At 40.6% G+C, this 25867-nt stretch overlaps 2 protein-coding genes across 9 annotated transcripts; one reads left to right on the forward strand and one right to left on the reverse strand.

Moving 5' to 3' along the window:
* Positions 1-1636: 1636 nt before the first annotated feature.
* LOC135104089 (ribonucleoside-diphosphate reductase large subunit-like) lies at positions 1637-15577 on the forward strand. Its single transcript, XM_064011021.1, has 17 exons — positions 1637-1798; positions 3504-3592; positions 4066-4243; positions 5803-5963; positions 6462-6664; positions 7091-7287; positions 8157-8269; positions 8572-8701; positions 9162-9262; positions 9649-9777; positions 10099-10191; positions 10439-10572; positions 10862-11006; positions 11296-11508; positions 11977-12072; positions 12559-12747; positions 13831-15577. Exons 1-17 carry the CDS (start codon positions 1750-1752, stop codon positions 14071-14073), a joined length of 2463 nt encoding a protein of 820 aa, XP_063867091.1. The 5' UTR covers positions 1637-1749; the 3' UTR covers positions 14074-15577.
* LOC135104091 (DNA polymerase lambda-like) lies at positions 12822-25571 on the reverse strand. Of its 8 annotated transcripts, none has more exons than XM_064011032.1 (11): positions 25361-25571; positions 23954-24729; positions 23094-23276; positions 22553-22732; positions 21727-21855; positions 20924-21092; positions 20119-20210; positions 18088-18173; positions 17331-17406; positions 16847-16982; positions 12822-14102 (listed from the first exon to the last, which is right to left on the reverse strand). In XM_064011032.1, the coding sequence occupies exons 2-10, from the start codon at positions 24722-24724 to the stop codon at positions 16875-16877; spliced, it is 1794 nt and encodes a 597-aa protein (XP_063867102.1). In that variant the 5' UTR covers positions 24725-24729; positions 25361-25571; the 3' UTR covers positions 12822-14102; positions 16847-16874. The 8 variants fall into 8 exon arrangements, 6 of the variants coding, with proteins under 6 accessions (XP_063867102.1, XP_063867101.1, XP_063867100.1 ...); XM_064011031.1 differs by having other exon boundaries at positions 25354-25571; XM_064011030.1 differs by having other exon boundaries at positions 23954-24862; positions 25354-25571.
* Positions 25572-25867: the final 296 nt, after the last annotated feature.

The following is a 25867-nucleotide window of genomic DNA, read 5'->3' on the forward strand; positions in this document are numbered from 1 at the left end:
AACAAACGCTTCTCTCAAAAAGATTATTTTTCAAGGGCAGTATAGATGAATAGTATAATGTTTCCATGGGTATTTTTTTTCAGTGACGTTCCAGAATTCGTGTTAAACTACCAATAAAACCATGAAAACACAATCGAAAATACCAATTTCTTCCATTGCAGCCCGTTAAATATAATGGAGATAGGATGCTGAGGTGTTCGAGAATACAGTATCTAGTAACTGAATCTCTATACAGTAAATAGGAAGGAGGAAGATGCTGCTAGATGCGTTCAACATTACGTGTCCGAGAGTAGGAAAAGGCAAGTTTTATATACAACTGTTACGAGGAATGAATACTCTCTCTCTCTCTCTCTCTCTCTCTCTCTCTCTCTCTCTCTCATCCAGCACAGGGAGAGAATAACAATGAAACGTCAATCAGATAGTGGAAGATATTGGAATAACATTGTTGCATACATAACAGACAGGCAGGCAGGCAGGCAAGCAGACACCTCGCGCACTGTACATAAGGCCACGGTAGGCGGAAAAAAAAAAGAGCTCCAGTATTAGCTGTTATGCATACTCTTTAGGAGGGAAATACGAATCCGAGGAGATAAAACAAACTGCAGAGAGAGAAGGAGAGAAAGAAAGAAAGATATTTGTTTTATAGTGTGTTATTTTCAAGTGCCGTAATGGAAATGAGTGGTGGTGGTGGTGGTGGTGGTGATGCTATGTATTTTTTTTACCGCGGTTTATCTGTCTCTTCTTCTTGGCCTTATTAACCTGTGATGCAGTCGGCCGCTCTTGTATGTTAACTGTAGCCAATAACCTCTGTCTAGTGCATCGTATTCCTTCAGTTGTCTCATATCTCGCTGAATTCCATCTCCCCACTTAATCCTTTGTTTTCTAGTCTTTCCCTCCTCAACCCGGCTCCTCCATGCCAGTGTTACCCTCTTTCATACTGACCCAGGCTGATGTCCTTATTTCTTCTCTCTCTCACTGAAACTTCATCAATCATCTCAGTATTCTTATTGCCTTCCTCTGCAGTTGCTTCTCTTTATTCTGCTGGAGAGGACAGAGATGAAAATGATGCGATGGTCGTTTACGTAATAGGGTAATAATTATTTAAGCTGCCCATAACAACAATGGTTTTCTTTGTTTCCACCAGCACCCTCTTCAGTTCCCCGCCAATAATGTCTTGTCTCTTTGTTTTCTTCTCCTGGTCCACTGCTTGTTGTTTTCAGTCATTAATGTGATCTAGAATCATAGTTTTTTTTCATTTTTTTTTTATTTATACACATTGTGTTTTGAGTAATGGAGATTAATCATTCAAAACTGGTGCCATATATCAAATTATTTTCCGGGCATGATAAATTGATATGTATGTATAATAGATAAAAATTAAGTATTTCGAAGATTTTAAAATGTAATTGGGCATTATTTGTATCGTCAAATTTTTTTTAATGGCATTTCCACTCCAAACTATGATTTTATTAGTAACATTATGATTTGTTGATAGCAAGAGTTATATAAAAACAAGAAAAAGCTAACCACATATTATTTAAAGTTTTTAATGTATTAAAGTTTGCTTTTTGCATAACGAATTAGATTTTACAATGTCGACATTTAATGTGAGCCAGGATTGGACTGTAGGAAAGGTTGGCGCGCAATTCACCCCAGACATTCCCGCGCAAACTGCGGCCGGTGCTGGTGCTTTCCATCTCCTCCACTCCTTCCTCCACCTTGCTTTTGCGCCACCCTTTACACCTCACCATGGTCCAAGAAACCAAGATGTGGTCCAAGATGTACGTCCTGAAGAGAGGTACGTGGAAATGTGGGCATTTTTATACTTACTGCCATAATAAGTTAATGACGTTTTGTTTGTTCTTGTTTGACTTCGAACATTTTTACTTTATATTTTTGCTCCAAGTAATCAGATAGACTGCACAGCGTAGTTACTGAAGTTCCTTTGCATGGTTCTTAAGTTCAAGTGAATATGTGAGAAAGGGTTTTGAAATAATTAGATCAGTAACGACTTTATCATGACCGTTACGAAGACCTTAGGGGCAAGCAAGGGTTATGCCACTCCTTGCTCCCTCACCCCCTCCCATGCCGTACCCTTAATCTAGCCCCTTCCTTCTTTCCTTCCATGCCCTTAGTCCTGGTCTATTCATTTTCCCCTTCCCTCCTTGCCCTTAATCTAGTCCCTTCCCTCCTTGCCCTTAATCCCGGTGCCTTCCTTACATTCCTGCCTTGCCCTGCACTTATCCTGGCCCACATGGCGCTAAGTGTGCAATGCTGTAATCCATATTGATGTTTGTTGAGTGGCGTGGTTTGTAGTGAAGGGGACAGTGGGTCATGGTGATGGTATTCTCAGCTTACATTACCGTGGCGCAATTTCCTTCAACGAACTCTCAGGAACGCGTTGGGTTTTTATTTCAAAGATGCCTGTTTGTTTATTCGTTACTCTAGGGACTTTTTTTTTTTTTATTATAAGTATTCTGTTTTATTATTAGGGGAAAGATGCATGGGAATCCGGATTATCTTCTGTGTAGCCTTTGGTGATTGTCCACATGGGTAAACAAAGCCTTACAATGGTCGTCCTTTGTTAACCTTCATTGCACTGTAGTAATTAATTGCATGGAGTCACGGGAGAGAAAAGAGGCGGAATAGAAGATTAATGTAGTCCCTTTATGCCTCAGAACTAGCACAGAAAATAGAAATAAAGATAATAGTGTCTAAAAAGTTGTAGATATTAAAGAAAACATTTGTCCAGCAGTAAAAGGGTTAAGAATCATGTGCAAGTTGATGTGAATATCAGCCATTGTTACCACTCTTGGGTTTGGTAATGTTAGGTTAGGATAAATCACCAAATTTAAGTTAGCCAATTACACATGGAAATCTAACTTATCATCTTGTCCATATGGGAGAATGAAGCCTTTTTGGTGATTGAAGGCTAAGTCACATGGATAGTAGCTACTCTAACCACTTTTTTGGGGATGGTAATGTTAGGTTAGGATAAGTTACCAGAAAGCTTAGTCTCTGTGGCCTTAGGTAACCCTTATGGGAGAACAAAGCTTTTTAAGAATTGAAGCCCAAAAGTCACATGAATGTTAGCCACTGTAATAGTGTTAGGTTAGGACACAGTACCAAGTTAACAGCCTAGTCCACATGAAAGTCCAGCTTATTATCTGTGGCCTCTGACAAAAGTCTGTATAGGAGAACAAAGCTTTTAAGAATTGGTCTAATAAAAATCACATTGATGTTAGCTACTATAACCATTTTTGGGGTGGGTAATGTTAGACTAGGTAAGTTTTTGCCTACTGTAGAATGAACCAAGCAGCTAAACTCAACAAATTTAACTTAGGCTAGTAGATTGCATCCCATAGAATCAAAATCTAAGGTAGAGGAAACACCTCATCACATTATATGATATTATACTCACCAAAATGAGGTAATTGAAGATTTGACCTGTAGACTGACCTCTCCCATGACATTGATAACTGAGGTGGTGGTGATCGTTTCAGACGGACGGAAGGAACCCGTCATGTTCGACAAGATCACGTCCCGGGTGCAGAAGTTGTGCTATGGCCTCAACATGGATTTCATTGACCCGGTGAGTGAAGGGAAGCACAGGCACCCTTGGGACACACAACACACACTACCTTTATTTAGCAAGATGTATAAATTATCTGTTATGTTCAGTTGTAGTTCTGGCTTTTGTTTATATCTATATACACCAGGATGGCCCAGACAAGGCACCACACTCATGGCCACATTCACACTTAGCCCTGTCATAAAGGTGGAAATTCTTATCAAGTAACATTGTGAGTAGTATTCCTCCTCGTCTCCACCATGTGACAGTGCAGTTTTACACATACATTTACACTCTTAGCAATGTCAGCCTTTGGTGATAATAAACAAGTAACATTGTGTATAGTATGTTTCTCCATCACCACCTTGAATGCACCACAGTAGCCCAAGAAGTGATCTTGCAGCCATTACAAAGGCATATCCCTTACTACTACTAGTACTACTACTACTATCACCACCACCACCACCATTACATGCCCTCCTTCCTCTCCACAGGCCTCCATCACCCTCAAAGTGATCAATGGCATTTACTGTGGTGTGAAGACAGTGGAGCTGGACAACTTGGCAGCGGAGACAGCAGCCACCATGACCACCCGCCACCCTGACTACGCCGTGCTGGCTGCCAGGATTGCCATCTCCAACCTGCACAAAGAGACCAAGAAGCTCTTCAGTGGTGGGTGCTCTGGGTAGTTACTTCTGCTGCTGATGATAATGTAACACTTGTCAAGTTCCTTCAGAATTGTTTTAAAGGTTAATCTGGATATCACATCCGTGTTACATACAAGCACGAAACTCACATGTCATGGAGAAATGTTCAATAACCTTACCATGAATGTAAAAAGATTGTGGGGCACATGTCTAGTATGGCGGTAATGGCACTTGAGAGTGTGGAGAAATTTGATATTTTTTTAAGTCCAGCGAGCTCTGCACCAGTCAAGAGTAAACAAATTATTTTCTACTGTTTATAACTGGGATTTGTAGGTAGTCACATATTAGGATTTCATGGTATCTATTCAGCTGATCCCTCCAATCTCATGAGGCCATTCATGAGGCCACCAGTTACAGCCTTCCACCGTGGGTTCAGTTTCACTTTTCATTTGTTTTAGAGATGTGTAAAGAGTTCTGGTACAGGCTCACTCATTGGTTAATGTGGTTACCCAGTGGAGAGAGGTGAAGTGAAGTGTTCAGCGGAAAAAAAAAGTCACATATTTAGCAACAGCAATATACGGACGTAAGGAAGAGGTTCCATGCATTTATTAAGGAAGCTGCCAACCTCCATTGCCCCGACTATCTCCACACCACATTGGTAAGGGATAATGGTGTAATTTTTAAGGTGCCTTATTAGGTTAGGTTATGCTAGGTTAGCTAAATGTCCTAGTGGGGAGGGTCAAGGGGGGGGTGCAGTCCCACCAGCTAGGTTTGGTTAACATTCCAGTGGTGGAGGGGGGTCTAAGGGCTAGGATAGGTTAGGGAAGTTTGAAATATTGAGGTAAATTTCCTTAGATTTTTTAATGCCCTTGTTTCACTTAATTTTCATCCTCCATCCCCAAAACCCCTGATTCCCCACAGGCCCCCAAGATTGCTTGAGGGGTTGGGGGTCAAATGGGGGGGGTCGGACTTCTTATCAAGAAATACCGAAATTTGGTCTGGATTATTTTGTTAAGTTTGAAGAAAAAGTTGCAGCATTTAGAGGATTCATCCTTCAGACACACCTAATGATCAGTGAATGATAGAGTGATGACTTTGGTGTTGTTTGGTTTTACCTAGGAGAAGCTACAGCAGTCAAGGCATTAGCACTTCAGTCAGGAATAATGATGCTTCTCAGTACAACAATCAGTGAATGGTGGTGTGGTGCCTTGATGTGGTTTAGGTTACTTGGATGGGATGAGGAGGGAGATGACAGAGGACAGAGTGCTGGTTCATAGGACAAATAGGGAGAATAACTAGTAGAATTTATAAGGTTGGTATATTTGAACAGGAGCAAGGGGAGGTTAACTTACAAAGCTCTATAGTGCAAGAATAAAGATAGATGAGCACCACTAGTCTTTACTGTTGTAGCTGTGAATTATGTAGCAGATTTACTTCGTCCAGAGTGATGTGTTAGTTGATGTATGAGTATGTATGGAAGATTTTTTGAATATAATCTCTTAAGTGGTCTTGCCTTGGAATTATATTCTATAGCTTATGCCAGGACCTTAAGAATCCGTGTTTGTAGCCAGTGGGTGTTTTCAGAGGTGATGGAAAGCCTGCACAAGATGACAAGTGAGAAGACGGGCAAGAAGACACCAATGATCAGCGATAAACACCACGCCATCATCATGAAGCATGCCGACAAGCTCAACTCGGCCATTGTCTATGACCGGGACTTCTCATACAACTATTTTGGGTTCAAGGTGAAGTCTTAGAATGTATAGAATGAATAGTGCCATTAATGTGCCCTTTATTAACTGGTGCACATCAATGGAGCTTCCTTCAGCCATTAAACCCTTTTGTTGTGACATTCAGCAATTCCCAGCACTAAAGGCACAGTACAGGATCTTTACAGTCACCTATAGGAAAGAAAAGAGATTAAAAGAGCTTCCTGGTGTGATTTCTAGAGATGGCTATAGAGCAAAAAAAAAAATATCCTGAGTGGTTTGTGATTAAGGGAATGTGTGCCAAATAGAAGTCAGTGGGTTAACATTCAAATTTATGCAGCTTGGAGGCAATTTTAGGTTTAGCTTTCTGAGGATTCATGCTGGTTATCTGAATGCTGTGCTTAATTTCTCAAGGGTCCCTGTCTTGTGGGAGCCTGAAATGTAGCATTCTTATTTGGTGCCATTTAGATGTGATACTGTCATTAATACATATCAAGTTCACTCTTCATGTTTACTCATGTTCTAATGTTGCAGACCCTGGAGCGGTCATACCTCCTTAAGATCAATGGCAAGGTGGTGGAGCGGCCGCAGCACATGTTGATGAGAGTGGCAGTCGGCATCCACGGGGAGGACATCGATGCTGTCATTGAGACTTACGAGCTGCTGTCTGGGAAGTGGTTCACTCACGCCTCACCAACACTCTTCAATGCCGCCACTTGCCGCCCACAGCTGTCCAGGTGTGCTGCTCTGAGTGATTATAAGCAGAGGAGTCATAGGAATGAATGAGGGGGTTGATTATGAAAGGCCTTCTAAGGATTGTTAATTCAGAATGTAATAATCTATATACCAGGCCAGCAATTCCATACAGGTTGGCCCAAACAAAGTACCATACACCATACACTTCATTCACACTCTTAGCCTCTTTGGTCATTGGTGGAAAAGGGATATTCTCTTGGACCACCTTTTGATACCTAAGGAGTTTAGGCTTAGTACAGCTGGCCATGTATATCCATAGCAAGGCCAGACAGCATACACTGGCTTACCCTTGTCCCTTCATAGTGAGACCATTTTATGCCCTGCACTTTCTCCAGATAAAGGATAATAATAAGAGTCTGCTATATAAAATTAGTAGAGGACAGTGCAGTAGTTTCCCTTCCTTGCAGCTGCTTCCTGCTCACCATGAAGGACGACAGCATAGACGGCATCTATGACACTCTGAAGCATTGTGCCCTCATCTCCAAGTCAGCTGGTGGCATTGGGCTCAATGTTCACTGCATCCGGGCAAGTGGCAGCTACATCAGTGGCACCAATGGCACATCCAACGGCCTGATGCCGATGCTGCGCGTCTACAACAATACAGGTGATTTGATTGCTCCTCCCTCATCAGGTAGTGGAATAGACTCAGCATTAAGTAGTTAGTGCTGAGTCAGTAGGGAGATAAATTCATGGACGATGATGATAGATTGAAATAGACAAGTTTCATGCAGGGACTATCATATATAAGCCTCATAGCTTGCAGTTTCTCTCATCTTATGTTCTTTCTGTGTTGTTGAGTGTGGGGACTTGGCAGTATGGGCTGGACTGCTCTCTGCAGATTCAACAAGTGATTAGCACCTGTGTAATGTTTGTTGAAAATCTGGTCACCGTGGCAGGTTGACAGGTTCATTGCATCTAAGAATGTTCAAGGAGGCACAAGTTGTTGACCATTTGTGTGACCATATGTGAGGTTATGCTGTGAATTGTATTAATACTGTCTTCATTTTATTACATGGCTCAGAAAGTGGATGTCATTATAACTGGTAAGGAGTGTAAATGTGATTGCAAGTCTTACATAACTCACTGTTCTTTTTTGAGTGTTTTTATTTATTTTTTTATTTTATTTTTATTTTTTTTATTTTTTTTGTATTTATTTATTTTTTTCTCTCCACTTAAAAGGCAGTGCAAGCATTTTTTGTATTGAATTATTTAGAGCTTACAGTGTGTTGAAGCATTTGAAGGCATTGTTGCTAACCTTATCTTGGCAGACTGTCACCTTTATTAATGACATTGTACTTATTGTGTGTGCATTTACATATTGCTGTCAGCCAAACATACAAAAAAAAAAAAAAATAATAAATAAATAAAAAACAGGGAAGTTGAGAGTATTGAAGAAAACAATCAGCCATATAGTTTGTGATATGTAGAAATGTTTGTTTGGTTGGAGTCTTGTATTTTGCGTTTGTGTGACAGCTCGCTATGTGGACCAGGGCGGCAACAAGAGGCCAGGAGCATTTGCCATATACCTGGAGCCATGGCACGCTGATGTCTTTGACTTTCTGGACCTGCGCAAGAACACAGGCAAGGTAGGTTTTGTAGGGTTGCTTGGGAAAGTAACTATTTTTCACTTCAAAATCTTTAATCATAGTTTCTTGGTTGCAAAAATCCATATAAGCACCATTATCTCTCCCTTCTCTCTTGCAATTGTTCACCTTGGCAGGAAACCTCACAGTATGTTTATCCTGGCACTCCTTATTTTCTATATTATCTTCTCCACACTTCCTGTGCATAGGCCTGTGTTATCAGCCAAACTCAGATATGCAGCCTGTTGGTATGTATTAAATGTTCCAATGCTGTGATGAGTAATGACAATATTGTGTTGGTGCAGGAGGAGACGAGAGCCAGGGACCTGTTCTACGCCCTGTGGATCCCAGACATCTTCATGCACAGAGTGGAGGCCAATGAGGAGTGGAGTCTAATGTGTCCTGCAGAGTGTCCAGGCCTCCATGATACCTGGGGTAAGAATGACTGGGTTTTTGGTGATGTCTATATCAGGATTATTTTAGGGTAAGGTGTGGTGCAGCTCATTTCTGGCCTCTTGCAGTAAAGGTTGATATACCAGTGATAGAGTAGGTATGAGAAGTACTTATCTTTTCAATTAGTTTGATAGAATTTTATGAGGCAGAAACAGGAGACAAAGGAGATTAAATTAATGGTGATGAGATGTGTAAAGATGCCATGTTGAGTGGTGAATATGGAGGACTGGTGTAGAAAGATGGCTGATTGAGCAAGGCAGGATGCTTTGTCCTCACTGCAGCATGGAGAATGAAAGAGTAACAGTTCAGAGATGCACTGAGCCTTGTAGTGTGCATTGTTCTGCATATTTAAGAGTACATACATCATGGTGTTGTAAAGGTATTTGAAGATTGATGGTTTTTAAGTTTTAGATGCCAGAATATTCATATATTTTGGTTTCAGGTGATGAGTTTGAGAAGCTGTACATCCGATATGAGAAGGAAGGCCGGGCCAAGAGGAAGGTAAAGGCCCAGGCTCTGTGGTATGCCATCATTGAGTCACAGGTTAGTGTATACTATGAAGCCGAGTCCATTTTGATTTCATTATATTAATAAAAGAAAGGATGGGTTGTGTATGATTACAGTATTATTATCTGTGTTATCTGATGTCGTCTTGAACTTTCAAGGCTGGCCCATGACAAATGCTTCAGGTTGCTGTTCCTTCTCATGGATGTGAAATATCTCGAAGGAAAATGTTCTTGGTTAACATTTCTAAGTTGACTGTCCTAATTACTTCCACTTTTGCCTTAGTTTGGGGTAATATTTCCTACTAGTGTTCTTCAGTGTGGAATGTAATTTAATTTGACTTGTGGTGTGTTTAACAGGTGTTGTATGATTTTTTTAGTATAACACTTTTAACACAGATATATGTGACATCAATTTTTGCTCAGGTGGAGACGGGCACTCCTTACATGTTGTACAAGGATTCCTGCAACCGCAAGAGTAACCAGCAGAACTTAGGAACCATCAAGTGCTCCAACCTCTGCACGGAGATTGTGGAATACTCCTCCCCTGATGAGGTGAGGCTTTGTGTGGTGTCATGGCAGTAAGAGTAAGGTCCTCTTTATATCTGCATTTTTGTCCATGCATTCTATAGATAGCTGCACTTCAAGTTTGCTTAAATCCTCAATGCTGAATGTATGTGTCATCAATGATACATGGTTTTACTGGCTTATAGGATCAGTGGAAGCTTGGACATGCATTAATTTGGGGTGACAAAAAAAAAACTAGCAGTTTGCTGTGTTATTTGTGTGAAGAAAGCCTAATTGTTGTCAGGGGTGGTGATAGGAGCGTTCAAGAAACATTGCTAATTTCTAAATTAATCCAATGTTCTCTTTTAGATTGCAGTGTGTAACTTGGCCTCCATTGCCCTGAACATGTATGTCAACCCTGACAAGACATACAACTTCCAGAAGCTGAAGGAAGTTACGAAGGTAAGCTTGTAATCATTGATGTTCAGATTCTCTCTCTCTCTCCTCTCCTCTTCTCTCTCCTCTCCTCTCCTCTCCTCTCCTCTCCTCTCCTCTCCTCTCCTCTCCTCTCCTCTCTCTCTCTCTCTCTCTCTCTCTCTCTCTCTCTCTCTCTCTCTCTCCTCCTCCTCCTCCTCCTCCTCCTCCTCCTCCTCCTCCTCCTCCTCCTCCTCCTCTTCCAAAGCTACAAGTAACCCTAACTGGTCCACAGGTGGTGACGAGGAACCTGAACAAGATCATTGACGTGAACTACTACCCTGTGGAGGAGGCAAGGCGCTCCAACATGAGGCACAGACCCATTGGCATTGGTGTGCAGGGCCTGGCTGATGCCTTCATCCTCATGAGGTGTGTGTGGGCTGGGGTCACTTGCTCAGTACTGAGAAACCATTGCCTATATTTGTATTTGTTGATAGTGTTGTATGTGTTGTGTTGGCTGGTCTCATTTGTTGTGGTGTTGGCTGATCTCTATCACATAAATTTCTTTCTATATCCAGGTCAGATATCAGAAGTGTTTTTCATTCAACAAGAGAACAGTTTAGTTAGAAATATAGTTTGTTTCCCCACCTGGTGGAGTACAACTGAAAGGCAGAGCTCAGAAAACAACGAATCTTGCACTTGTAATCTTTTTCAACAGGTATCCATTTGATTCCCCTGAGGCTCAGCTCCTGAACAAGCAGATTTTTGAGACAATCTACTATGGAGCAATGGAGGCAAGCTGTGAACTGGCCAAGGAAGAGGGACCTTATGAGACCTATGAAGGATGTCCTGTGAGCAAAGGAGTGAGTATTGGGAGAAACAGATGACAGGTTAATTACTGGATGCTGAAAGTTATAATTTTATGAACTTAAAATAAACAAAGACTAAGCCCAGTTTGTGATTATGCATCTCTTATTCAAAGGCATCAATTAAATTACACTTCTGCAGGTCATGCAACACTGCAATACTTTCAGTATAATTTTAATGGAGAAAGGAGACTTATCAACACTGCAAGTCGGCAACATCTATGAATATTACAATTACTTTCCTGCTCCTTGCACACCACTGACAGTTTGCTCTTCATCTCATCAGATCTTCCAGTATGACATGTGGAACGTGACGCCAACAGACCTACACGACTGGGCCGCCCTGAAGGAGAAAGTTGCTAAATATGGTGTTCGCAACTCCCTCCTGCTGGCGCCCATGCCTACTGCCTCCACCGCTCAGATCCTTGGCAACAACGAGTCCATTGAGGCATACACTTCCAATATCTACAGCAGACGTGTTCTCTCTGGGGAGTTCCAGGTTAGTATTGTGGTGGTGCTTCATTGCTGCTTGCCTTCATCCTTGTGTCTTACCTTCTAGCAACTTATCCTTGTCATTCTATCCCTTATCATTCTAACTTGTGTCCTCTTGTATCTTACTTTCATCCTATCCCTCATCTTCCAGTGCCCTCCTTCTAACATATTCTAATTCTAATCCTCCAATGACTAAGCTCTAAAATTGATGGGTTTAGGTGGTGCAGTATCAGAGATTTTATTCTTAGTATCTTTCAACTATATTGCCAGCTTCTCTTAACCTTCCTTATTGAGACGTATTCATGGCATGCCTTTCTTCCAGGGTGACACACACAGGTAGTTTCTTTTGCTTTGGGTTGTGTTCTCTTGTTTGAAAAGATTTAGTTGACTACAGACAGGCTGATCATTTTGTTGTGGTTGCTTTGGTCACATTTTGCTATTGTGAATACCTTTAACATGAACTACTACTTGCCAGATTGTCAACCACCACCTCCTGCGAGACTTGACGGAGCGAGGGCTTTGGGATGACGACATGAGGAACACGCTGGTGGCGCACAATGGCTCCATCCAGGTGGGTATGTGGTCAGCATGCATTGGTGGCATGAAAAATGTTGAAGTACATGGTAATAGGATAGGTGAAGTATTACACAAAAATCATATGAAAGGTCAAAATTGGTAATCAAAACGTTTGTTCAGGTGAAAATCCATTTGATTATTCAGGTTATCTGCGTCTGCCAGGTTCACTGTGTTGTGTCTGCTGCCTGACAAGCTCACACAGACCCATTATTCAAATGTGAAGTGATACATGAATAGGTGTTATGAAGACTTTAAAATGAATGATGAATACATTATTTATGATTATCAAGAAGTCTTTTTATTAATGCAAGACACTTGTTTGTTAATCTTGAGGCATCAAAAGCTTTTTTGTAGTGACTTTTAGTGACTGCTTTTTATCAGAAACATGACTTTTATTAGATTACAGCTGCGCTGTGCACCTGAACTTGCAGATACAGTTTAGCATCAGAGATTAGGATACTAAATTTTTGTACTGTTTCAGAACATTGATACAATCCCCGATGACTTGAAGGCATTGTACAAGACTGTGTGGGAGATTTCCCAGAAGATCATCCTTCAGATGGCAGCAGATCGTGGAGCATTCATTGACCAGAGTCAGTCCCTGAACATTCACATTGCACAGCCCAATTATGGGAAGCTGACATCAATGCACTTCCATGCTTGGAAGCTGGTATGTAATAGTTCTGTTGTTGGTGCTCCAAGTTAAATGCAGGTATGAAATAATTTGAAAAAACACAAAAAGGGTGCAAACATACAAGAACATTTTACTGATCTGCATAGTTGTGAAACACATTGGTCTGTACATCTTCACATGTTTTGCACATTGATACTTATCAACCAAAACAATACCTGTGCCAGACTTGTACCTCACATGAAGATGTCGGATCAAGCTCATCACAACAATCTTAATTAATTGGACAGTTATGACTTCACTATTGTGTTGCATGGATGGCACCAGTGCTCCAGAGTTTGGGAGTCCAGCACAGGATATTGCTGTTTGTGTTTATAATGTTTGTCCTTTCTACAAAGGAATCACACATTCACTTAGTCTATCATCACCATATTTATGAAGCATACATATGTAGCTAATCATATTCATACTGTTTAACTGGCTGAGAATGGGTTGTACACTAAAGTGTACACTAGCTTTTCCTGATTCTTAGTGACAACTGGATTAGAGTAAAAGCACCAGGTAAGTGACCAGATTATTAGAGTAATTTCTCTTTCCATCACTTGCACCATGTGCACTCACAGGCATCTACAGTTCTCCACACAGTAGCTGAAATATATGTATCATCTGGAAGGGCTTTGGCTTTACTCTTGGGTGCTTTCATTATAATTCTAATTGAGAAACTCCCATTTTGGCTTTCAGTACATAAAATCTATAATCTTCAGTAGGGTTCCCAGTCACACAACTATCACAAAGGTCTCACTCACTCACATGGTCTGCTATCCACCATCTTCCTATCTAAGAATACTCTAATTCTTCCTAATCTGCTTAGAACTCCAAAATCAACAACAAATATTTGGCTTAAGATCATGGTACAAGTCTAGCCATTTTATATAAAAAAAAAATGAAGAGTACTGGCTTGTATTTACTTATGAGAGTCTTGTCTAACTTCTGCAACTTTTAATGTAATGGGTTCAACTAGAAATCCAAGCAGTTAAATTCTTGATTTCCCTTACCTCCTATATTGTTTTGTACACAAGTAATTTTTAATTTCATCATATTAACAACACATTACTCTTGCAGGGCCTTAAGACTGGCATGTATTACCTGCGTACCAAGCCAGCAGCCAACGCCATCCAGTTCACTGTTGACAAGACCAAAATGAGCAAGACAGTTAGTAGTGACGTTCACAAGAATGGAAGCAACGGTGTCGGTGATTCCAGCGAAAATGGAACCAATGGTGTTACTTCCAATGAAGCGCAGAACATGGCTGACATGGTGTGTTCCCTGGAGAACAAGGAGGCTTGCCTCAGCTGTGGCTCATAGATTTCTTTCCCCTGCCTGTGTGTTTGGTGCTGCAAGAGATTGAATGATTTAAGTTTTATGGATAGAATTTTTATACCTTGAATTTCCTCAGCTTAGAATAAGGTTCTTTCTGAATACACTTGTATTTCCTTTGGGATCTTTAATCTGCATTATGACTGAGCATTAATGTACAGTAGTGCTTAGGGTTTTTAGTCTGTCCTCATTTAACATATTGCTTTTAGGTTTTTATCAGTTTGCTGACAAAACTAGCTAAATACTGTATTTTTTCTTTAGATTGATACATATACAGAACACCCTTGCTGTATCACATGACAACACTAATCAAGAATGGTTATACAAGTTATTTAGATTATAGTTAGGTAAACTCTGGAGCTCCCTGCCTACTAATCTATTTCCACCTTATGACTTAAACTCCTTCCAGAGGGAAGTTTGAAGACACTTATCTTTCAATTTTTGACTACCACTTTGGACCCTGCTTGGGGACCAGCATTTCAGTATCCATTTTCTTTTTATTGAATTGTTGGTGCCCTTGGCTGGTATCCCTCCTACATTTTTTTACTTGTATTTTTTCATCGTAGTGTCATGGCACCAGTAATGTGTGTGAGTGGAGCAAACTGACATATGATTGAATGGTAAAAAAGTTTGTGCCTTTTCAGGAAATTGAATATGTATCCAAGTATTGTAAATAATATATATATATATATATATATATATATATATATAATTTTAATTTTCTACTCCTAGTAACATTTTCTTTATGTAGATTCTTTTCATGAATGTCTTCCAGGCAAAAAAACTCTGACCAGAGATTGTGACTGGTGATGCATGTAATACAGCTGTGTGATATTATATGTATGGAGGCTGTGCTATTATTATTAAATGTGGACAGTTTTCATTTGGAAACCAGATTTTTATGAATTTCCAAGTGAGATAATGGTAATTCCAAAGTTAGTTTATTTTATTTAGTTGTGCATTCACGCATGTGCCTTATGTCACCTTGCACAACACAACCGAGAGCTTACATATCACTGCCATTGTCTATGCAAGTGTGTTTCCTACTTGAGTGACTGTAAACTTCAGTTCACAATGTAGTCATTGACAATCAAAGCACTTTTGTAGTTCTCTTATATGTTCAAGATATTTAAAGCTAAGTAATAATTTGTATATGGTGCTGATCATAATTGTGGGGATGGTATCAAACCAACTCACATGTATGTATATTTTGTATGATCAATAGTAGCTCCAATAGTAGCTCCTGTCCTATAAAGGTATCAAGGTGGGGCTAGCAATATTACAACTACAACATTATTATGCTAAGTGTGCTAGGCAATGTGCTCATCTGCTCTTCATGCAGAATAGTATTAAAGGACCAAGCAGTCCACTCATAATGAGATCCCTCTCTCTTCTACACCCCTTATATTTGTGTGTTTACATAACCATGGCAGGCATTGGGACCTTTCTCATCCCATGCTGTCAAAACTTTAAATATATGTATAACCTCTGAGTTTAGTTTCCTTTGTAAAAGACCCTCTTCACTGACATCCCAGCTGTCAGCTGTACATTTTATACTACTATTATTTTATAACGATGAAACTTGATGCACTCTGATATAAAAGAAAACAATGAAGCTTGGCTACCACAGAGGCAAGAATTATTCTATCTTGTTTCTTAGAATGCTGAAATATACCTGACTGACTCAGAACTATCATGTTTCTTAGAATCCTGAAATAGACCTGACTGAGAACTAATTCAAAATTATCTCAAAAGTAAAAAAGTTGTTGGAACATTCTTGAAATCGATAGCTTGCCCTTACAATCAACCACACACAGTTTCTGGAAGGAAATAGTTTGTGCATTTTCTTCAGATGTTACTAGATAATTCACTATGGAAAACTTCCCATTATTGACATGAAATTACTCTGATGTCACCAACTGGATGAGATGTGAAGGTTGTAAGGCTGAAGAAATCGCCACAAAAGGGATGAATGGACAGCATTAGATGCAAGAGGGATGTCTGGGACATGAATAGTAGTTGCACATAAGGCATTACAGAGCAGCCGTGAATGCATAAATGGGCCATGGTTTTGAATGTCACTAATAGATTCAAAATTAAAAGAAAAAAAGGCCCAATGAGTAGCCAGCCCCAGAGTAAGAAATGACAGTAAAAAATTAGAGGGTAAGGTCTTGAAAGAGTTCAATAGGTTGTTTAGTGAAGGGGAAGAGTGTCAGGATGTGCTCCACTTTGGAAGTCAAAGAATTTTTTATAGCCAGAGGAATTAGGTGTGAGCTATACAGCACAGATAAATTTAGTTTGAGAATGACTGCAGTCATAGCTAGATGGAAAATTTGGAAGATTCTGAAGCAAGTAAACCATACGTGAAACTGGAGCAAAGTTAATTATGATACCGTACCTCAATGGGTCTTTTTTTTTTTTTTTTTTTTGCTCTTACAAAAAAAAAAAAAAAAATATATATATATATATATATATATATATATATATATATATATATATATATATATATATATATATATATATATATATATATATATATATATATAAATAAAAAATAAATCAACTGATTCAAGTGTCATGCCCTAATGTGGAGGGAGTACAACTGCACTACTGACCCTCATGTGTGTATGGCTAGTGAGGTGAAGGTATGTCCCCTCCCTGACAGGGACCAAAGATCTATGATGGATTTAATTTAATCTTGGCGAATATTCATGGCATGTGAAAAATGAAGCAGAGTACAAGCTTAACTGATCAATGATACCTGGACTGTACTATTGATGCTGCTGGCGCTAGTGGTCCCTCTCCTCAGGTGGCCGATACTCCAAGCCAAGGTGTGCAAAGATGGATTCCTCTGTGGGCGTGTCCAGCATGTAGCCATCACTCAGCTTCTCTCCGCCCTGGAACATGAAGGATCTGATTATAGGAACTCTGTACCATCTCCCAGTGGGATATAATTAACATTTTAGTTCAGCTTTGGTTATATCTATCCACTCAATGTAAGTGATGAAAAGTATATAATAAAACTGAAAGAGTTGTGCTATCACATGGTGTGCTTTATTGAAAAATATAAGCTTGTCAGTAGCACATCGGTCAGGCCTCTTGAAAGCAAGATCCACCCACCGGAATGTAACTTCACTCTCTTCATAACAATATACATGTATTACTCAACAACCACACGTTTCAGGAAATAGATAATCGACGAATACTTTCAGAACTGCTCTGTTCCTGGCGCTACACACACACACCTGCCTCACAATGCCAGCCCGCAGGCTGTGTTCAGACAGACTCATGCCCTTCTTGGTGGCGAGCAGCCTCATGGATCTAGAAAACAAGGAATGGCAATTCAACTAACTGTTCAAAATATTGTTTCTCCGTGAACTACAAAAGTGGTGACAGGTTGTATTCTCTATTTCTCTTGTATCTAAAAATCAACCAGTTTATGCTATTTAAGTTTTTTTTTTTCACTACTCTAAATAAAATGAACCATTCATTTGTCTCACACTCCATGTAATGTTCTCCTTCAAGCAGATTTTCTTTGGTGAATGTGGATTGGAATTTTTTATTCAAAATTTCACATCTCTTACTTTGTGTAACTCACTCATCAACTGCATGTTGAATTTTCTCTCACTTTGGTTTTGCTATACAATAGTTTAGGTTTTATTTTACTTTTACTTATTATATCTTTTGGTTTCCTTTCTTATTCTGGTATTTTCATTTCTGGCATTATTACAGTTGATATCTCTCAACTATTCCATCTGAATCTGGTTCCATATCCCTTTCAAGCTGCCTCCACTTTCTTACCAAAAAACAACTGCTGAAATCTAATTTGTTGTTTTCTATAAAATGTGTTTAATTACTTCACCTTGGTACATTGCAAAACAATATAATGAACCTAATATGGCAAATACTGGATACAATGAACACTTAAAACTACCAAACCAACCTTACATTTAATGGACACTATACTGCTACTGCCTGTACTGGGGCATTTGTGCTGCTAACCTGTTGAAGTGTGCAGATCCTGTGAAGTACATGAGAGCCGTGGCGCGCTCCTGGTACGGCACAACAATCACATCCAGGCGTCTGTGCTGTGATGGAGGAGAGGCAACATGAGGCCACTTCTGCTTCCACACATCCTGTTATTTGTCACTGATGATGCACATGATTAAGATTGTCTAGTCTTGTCTAGACATGACAGTCAGAGCTGACTGAAATCCACTCAGACCTTGATCATCATCTTGGTCTGAACAGTAAGCATGATTTGAATTAACTTAGTACATCTCGTTGTGTAAACAGCTCCCAGTGGAGTTAATGTGGCACATCAAGACAAATCAAGAAATGTGTTGGTTCTTACCAGGAGTCGTGTTAATATTTATTAACTGAATTGATTAAATTTGTTTGGAGTAAACAAAGCCTTAAAGTGTCAGACTTGTGTTTCCAAAAGACTTTGAGGATGTTCAGTGTAGAAGAGGGGGACAGTTGAGTGTCACTGAGGAAGAGGGGGACAGTTATCTGGAAGGTTATGTCGAATTGACAGATGGAGGAATTGGAGTTTTTGCGGCATTGAACATTACTCAGTTTGCTCTGTCCCAATCAGAAATTTTACAGAAATCAGAAGTCAGGCATTCTGTGGCTTCCTTGCATGAGCTCTTAATTCCTGAAGGCTTGGACGTCTACGAAAAGATGTGGAAAAGTGCAGGGTGGTATCATCAGCTTAGGAGTGGATAGGACATGAAGTTTGGTTTAGATCATTGATGAATAATAGGAAGAGAGGACAGAACCTTGAGGAGCACCACTGTTAAAAGATTTAGAACAGTGACTGTCTACCACAGCAGCAATAGAACAGTCAGAAAGGAAACTTGAGATGAAGTTACAGAGAAGGACAGAAGCTGTAGGAGGGTAGTTTGGAAATCAAAGCTCTGTGCCAGACTCTATCAAAAGCTTTTTGATACGTCTAAGGTAAAACCAGAACTAAAACTTCGTTGAGAGGCTGAAATTGCAGCCTGTCCTTGGTAGAATCCCTTCCATGGGTGGCTGGAGCTTAACACTGCACCACCATTTATTTGTCCACACACGTCACCCCTAGACACTCCATCCATCCCATCACTTATTACTTTTGTTACCATTTCCTCAAATGTTTACCTGAATATTTCCAAAACATGAGGGGACTACAGCCAAGAAGTAAGCAAAATACATCTCACTCCATCTCACAATATGACTCTCCATGATAATGTAACCTACCCAACAGAACTTAATATTAACCCACTACCTTTGCTCCTCTTGATGCACCTTTACATTTCCCAAACATGTGGAGACTGCAGCCAAAAACTAAGCAAAATCCACAACCTAATTCAATACAAAAGAAATGAGATGACTAGTCACATACAATGATTTCCTGTACACTTACACAGACCTTTGCTTGCTACCTGTGTGTTCCCAAGCCTTACCTGGAGATGCCAGACACCTGATGGCAACCCCTGAGGAGCTGGAATGTCTGCCCCATGTCCAGAGGGGAGAGTATGAAAGCATGAAAGCTGAGACCTGGTTGACTTGAGTGCAAACCTAAAATGGCTGCTTTGCCTTTCCCTGCCTCTCTGAACCTCCTGCTCTGAAACATTGAATCTGAGACTGAAGCAGCAAAGTGAAACATCTCTCCTGAACAACTGAATAAGTTTTAAACACCAACAATGAAACAGGAGCATCATTATTATTCAAAATCTACCTACTGCAATCAACAGGGCTCAATGAAAGACAACCAAAACTCAGCAAAGTGAAGCATCTCCCTAAACCACAAAGAAAGTTTTGAACAATAACAATGATAAACAATTAAACAGGAGCAGCACTGTTATTATTTAAAACTTGACTATTTTAGTGAACAGGACTGGATGAAGGAATGAAGGAATGCCAAGAAGACAGCAAACTGAAACATCTCCCTAACATGATGAAAGGGTAACAGCCAAATGTGGTTCAGTCAGAAAGAATAAAGAGGCATGAGAAAGAAGTTGTCTCTCTCCAGCCAGCCACTACACTCACCTTTCTCCCTTCCCCAGGCAGTCTGCACACACCGAGGTATTTCTTCTGGTTCCCGTTGTCCTCCTGAGTCACAAGATCATCAGTGAGGAACCCTGCAATGAGAAATCTGAAGTCACATGAATGGAGAAACATTTGCAGCAGACAATGAAGACAATGATCTAAAAAGAGACAAGATATTAATCCACTAAACAAAATTCCATCATGTATTTGAATCTGATATGCCTCTAAGCTTGGTGGTCCATAAAGAGACAAGATATTAGGACACAAAAACAAAATGCCATAATGTTTTCTCATGTACTTTTATCTATAATGAAAAAAGAAAAATTTGGCTTTGTCTCTGTCTCTAGTATTTCTATTTCGCTTGGTCATCTCCATTTTTCTTCCATAGTGGGTAAAAATGTCTCTCTAAATCTATGGAATGTTTCTCTTCCATCTATCCTCATTAAATCATTAGAATTCTGATAATGTTTTCCAGTTAGTTATGGCATCGAAGTCAAGTATATGGAACATTTTTCTTCTTGCAACTATCATTGTTCATTAAATTAGTATTATAATCAAATTCAAAGTCCAAATCTATTGAATGTTTTTCTTCCATCCATTTCCTTCTATTACTATTCTTATCAAGTTGTTTAGAGCTAGAAGTTGGTGTCAAAGTTTCACTGAGCTGCAGCATCTGACAAGCATTTGTTGTAACACAAGAAAATGCTCTAGAAATACACAGACTCCCTTGCCTCACTCCTCACCTCATCTTACAACACCACAGAACTATAGAGAGACACACAGACTGCCTTGCTTTACTTCTCACCTGATTCTCTGAGGCGCACCAGCAGTGGCCGGAAGATAAGTTCATGTGACTGGCCATCAGGGTGAGTGATGAGGACGTCCACATCACCACAAGTTGGCTTCCCTCGCCGGTATGAGCCACACACCAGCACCTCAGCTCCCCTCACCAGACTCAGTGTCGCCTCTCGCACCTGCCACACAATCACTGGTGAGAATCAGGTACTGCTAGGCACTTTTGAGGTATTCAATTCCCTTTGCATTAAACAAGATTCCTGGCCCTGCATTCCAGTTTTTTGTCACCTAATATCTTGTATATCTGTTAAAAACCTAATTGTGTGCATGTGTGTATGAGAATGTAAGCATATAAGAAAATAAGGGAAGCCACAAGAAGCTGTCAGACCTACATGTGGCAGTCCCTGTAGTAAATGAGTCCAACACATATACAAAACAAGGCAATAACTGAAAGTCACTGAAACCACACATGCAGAAGTTAATGAACTGTACTCTTACATATTTCTATTCCTCTAAGCTGAGCATATTTCATTCAACCAACACACATCCTGTTTCAAGTCTTCTCACATTGCCTTTCTTGCTGTAAACCTAAATTTTTACCTAAGAATTCCCTGTGGTCATTTTCCCAGCCATAGTACAGCAGAGGAACAAGTGAGCAAGCAGTACCCACACCTATAGATGTTATATTTCATGCCTTCTCACAATACCCTCCTTTCTGTGAACCTAAATTTCTGCCAGACTTCCTGTGAGGTCATTTTCCAAGCCACAGTGCAACAAAGGAACAAGTGAGCACCAGGCAGCAGCCACACCTACATGCTCTTCTATCTCAGCCACTTCTGAGCGTGGGATGCGGGAGTTGATGTCATCATAGTGCTTGAGGCCAATCTGTTGGTGGCGGGTCAGTGTTGCTTTGGTCCTCAGGTCATCAAGGGTTCGGAAGTCCTGGGGGAGGTTATCCTTAGTTACATTCCTGAAGGTGATGAGAAAGATATTTATTCTGGCCTTGGTCTCCAGATCATCTACAGTTCTGAAGAGGTTATCATTAGTTACATTCTTGAAGGTGATGAGCAAAGATTCTATTCTGAAAAATATTAGATGCTCAGAAGAGTGCTAGAACCAGAGGAGCTTGGAAGGAGACCAGTGGAAAACTACAGGAGGCCTAAAGGTGGTGTGTGTGCAGGAAGACAAAGAAAGAATGGCAAAGAATGATCATTTACACCAACAAAGAGTGGAAGAGTCTCATACACCATCCATAAAGAAAAAAATAAGGATGCTCAACAAAATTATGATGAAATATTAGATAGAAAACGTGGACAAACATCAAACATTATCAAAGAAATTATGTTATAATATTAGGTGAAAAACATGAACAAACACCAAAAGTTACCAAAGATATGATTCTGAAATATTACACAGAAAACACAAATACCAAACATTATCCTAGGAGCTCAACATGTCCCAGTACAGGAGCAGCCACACACCAAGCCTGTTCCATGATGGACCCCTCAACTCCACAAAGACAAAACTAACAATGTTAAGCAAAACAATGTTAAGATATTAAGTAGAAAACATTAACAAACAACAAACATTACCACAGAAGCTAAGCATACCAATGTACAGCAGAGCATCAGCCACACACCTGCAAGTACCAAGCCTGTGCTGTGGATGGCCCAGCTCCCCACACCCCAAGGAACAGCCGCAGCGTCTCAGCCTCCTCCCCTTCGCACACCTCGGCCACCTTCCGCAGCCGCCCACTCTCCAGGATCTCTGCAATCTTGTCTGCCAGGCGACCCCCAATGCCTGGGATGGCCAGCGCTTCCTGAAGTGAAGGCAGTAGTGCTAGCTCAGTGTTTCTTGCATTAATACATTATTCTTATCCTCTGTTATTGCGATAGCTTGCTTAAATTGATGAGGATATGGTCAGGAAAGTCTTAAATGTGTGTGTGTGTGTGTGTGTGTGTGTGTGTGTGTGTGTGTGTGTGTGTGTGTGTGTGTGTGTGTGTGTGTGTGTGTGTGTGTGTGTGTGTGTGTGTGTGTGTGTGTGTGTGTGTGTGTGTGTGTGTGTGTGTGTGTGTGTGTGTGTGTGTGTGTGTGTGTGTGTGTGTGTGTGTGTGTGTGTGTGTGTGTGTGTGTGTGTGTATATGGAGACACACATGCTACCCCTCCCAATCCTCCATTACCTCTCTAGATGTGATCTCTTTGCTGTAGTTCCTGATGGCAGCGATGGCACGCTCGTACCCCACGGAGCGCCAGGTGTCATTCTTACTTTTGTAGGTGGCAGCCAGCTTGCTTAACTCTGAGGTAATGTGAGTGTTGAGGTCCACTGGCTTGCTGCTTGATGGACGGGCACAGGCAAACTTGTCCTGACAGGTTTGCAAATAGACTGAGTGTGTAATGTTGTAATGAGACTGTGTGTGGTGTTGTAAAGAGACTGTGTGGTGTTGTAAAGAGACTGTGTGGTGTTATAAAGAGACTGTGTGTGATGTAAAGTGATAGTGTGTGACATTTTCATTTGTGGTATTATGGAGGTAAACAATTGTACATGAAGGGTTTTCTATGTATTGTCATGGTCATCACCTTATTCAGCAAATCCCATTACTAACATTTCTAAAGTGCTTGTGCTATATAAACCATGACAAATTAATCTTAAGAAGAAGCAACACAACAGCCTTTAAATCTGACAGCTGTATTGCACTGTTCAGGCATTCAGCAAGACTTCACTAGTTTAAATAAAGCTGACACAACCAAGCACAACCACTACATAACGAGGTAATTCACTGGTCAGTCAATTAAATGACTGTATGTACTAATAAGTCACTATAATATTACACGATGAATCAACACTAGATTAATAAAACTACAGAACCACATTGTGAATGATCTCACTGTGGAAAAGAAGAATGCATTTCACAAGTTCCCTCTATTATATTCATTCTTATTTGCTTCACTTCAATAAAGTAAATGAGTGAGGCATTTTTCAAGGCAGTTTCTGGAGGGAGGGAACAAAACATTAGACACAAACAAGACATGGGCAGCTTACTTGTAAATTCTTTGGAAACGGTCTTATCAGTGACTCCAAGTGGTCCTCCTCACCCGCTCCCGCTCCCCACTTGTGCAGTGCAGACTTGTTCCCCAGCGCTTCATCTCTACTGCACTCTTCTGGCTCCCTCTCATCTTCCACTATTTTATCTTCTTTGGTTTCTTTAGCACTTTTCAGACTCCCCATGTCTTCCCTCTGTTCATGTGAGGCTGAGCAAGCAGTAGTTCTGGCTGAAGCATCTTTCATATCAGGGTTTTCATTTCTCTGTGACTCCGACTTTGTGACTGCAACATCTGTATCTTTAATATGTGATTTTTCTGTCTCTTCCACCTGTGTCCAGGAGATCTCTTGTACCCATGATTCACCTGTTCCTCTACATTGTTCCTCCACTGAGTTCATGGACAGAATCAAATGGCTCTGAGTCCCAGCCTTTGCCTTGGTTTTGATGCTCTCTATTAGCCAGGTGCACCTCAGGAACACACTGTTAGGGAGCCTTGCTGTATCTACCAAACGCTTCACCTTTTCCTCATCCACAGTCTCCTCAAACACCACATGGAATACACCCTCAGAGCACTCAGGCAGGGACGGCACCAGCTCTCCGCCATACCGTGTGATGTGGCTCTCAAATACTTTGTGGCGCATCAGCCCAAAGTTTGCCGGGTGGATGTGACACTTCAGGCCAGAGAGGAATTGTGGTGGTGGCTCATGTGTCTCATCCTCAGCCTTGTGTTGCTTGGCAAGGGGAAGCACCCCTTTGCTTTTCCTCTTCATGGTTACTGTATTAGTTTTCAATTCTCAAGGAAATTAAACTGATTATTGTGACTCACATATTTCCCATAAAACTAAGTAATGTAAAATGGTGCATGAATTACAAGTCTCCCATCAACACATGACACAAATTTCTGTTAGCTGTCAATATAAAATAGAGAAGAGGCATAACTTTGTGAGCTTGTGTCCCTTGCCTCGTTTACCCCAGAACACCTGCTGCTACACTGCCCTCGCCACCATTCCCACCGCACTGCTCTCCTCCACTCATTGGCATCACTCCACACCCACTGGCCATCACTAGCAGACTTCCTGGGTGGTTTCCAAGACCCGTCCAACTCTTCAAGACACTCAAACACACCACGGTCTTCCTACAGAAGACTGGACAACTCACCAGATTCTAACCAGATAACGTACCTGCCGCCAGCACCTTCCACCACCACCGCCGCCACTATTATTCACAGTCTAGAGTATCGGGGAGCCAACTGAATAAAATGAAAACACGTTATTTCATTGATCACACTTTCCTCTCATCCTCCTCTTCTGACCACCTCCTTCTTTTCTCCTCTCCTCCTACTCCAGGGCCTTCCTCAGCCTCCGCACACTCCTCAGGTTGTCATCCATATAATAATCACCAGCTACTTTTAATGTCCTTCCTCTTCCTCCTTCCCTCTGATCTCAATCTTGATTCTCCGCCATTTATTTTTTTAATTCTGGTGATTTCATCCGATTTACATTTTCTTTTTTTCGTAAGTTATTTGTGTTTTTATGTTAGTTCTACTGTTTTTCTGGTATTTTTGACATTTCAAATTGCAAGAAATTGACGTGAGAAATGTAAACAAACTGTATGATGATGTTTCTTGTTTTACTAACGGTGCCAATGGGACTGTACCTTCATGACGGTGCCTCATATAACTTTTTCTCTTTCGCAGAAGATTTATATTATAATTCTCTTTCGCAAGTCTATATAGCTCTTTTTCGCAGGAGGTTTATATAATTATCTTTCGCAGAAGGTAGATGTAATTCTCTTCCGCTGGTCTATGTAATTCTCTTTCACAGAAAGTCTATATAATTCTCTTTCACATGAAATCTATATAATTCTCTTTTTCAAACCACACCAGAATTAGAGGACCCCAAATATCCAATAAG

This window comes from Scylla paramamosain, chromosome 10 (assembly GCF_035594125.1).
Source record: "Scylla paramamosain isolate STU-SP2022 chromosome 10, ASM3559412v1, whole genome shotgun sequence".
NCBI lineage: Eukaryota > Metazoa > Arthropoda > Malacostraca > Decapoda > Portunidae > Scylla > Scylla paramamosain.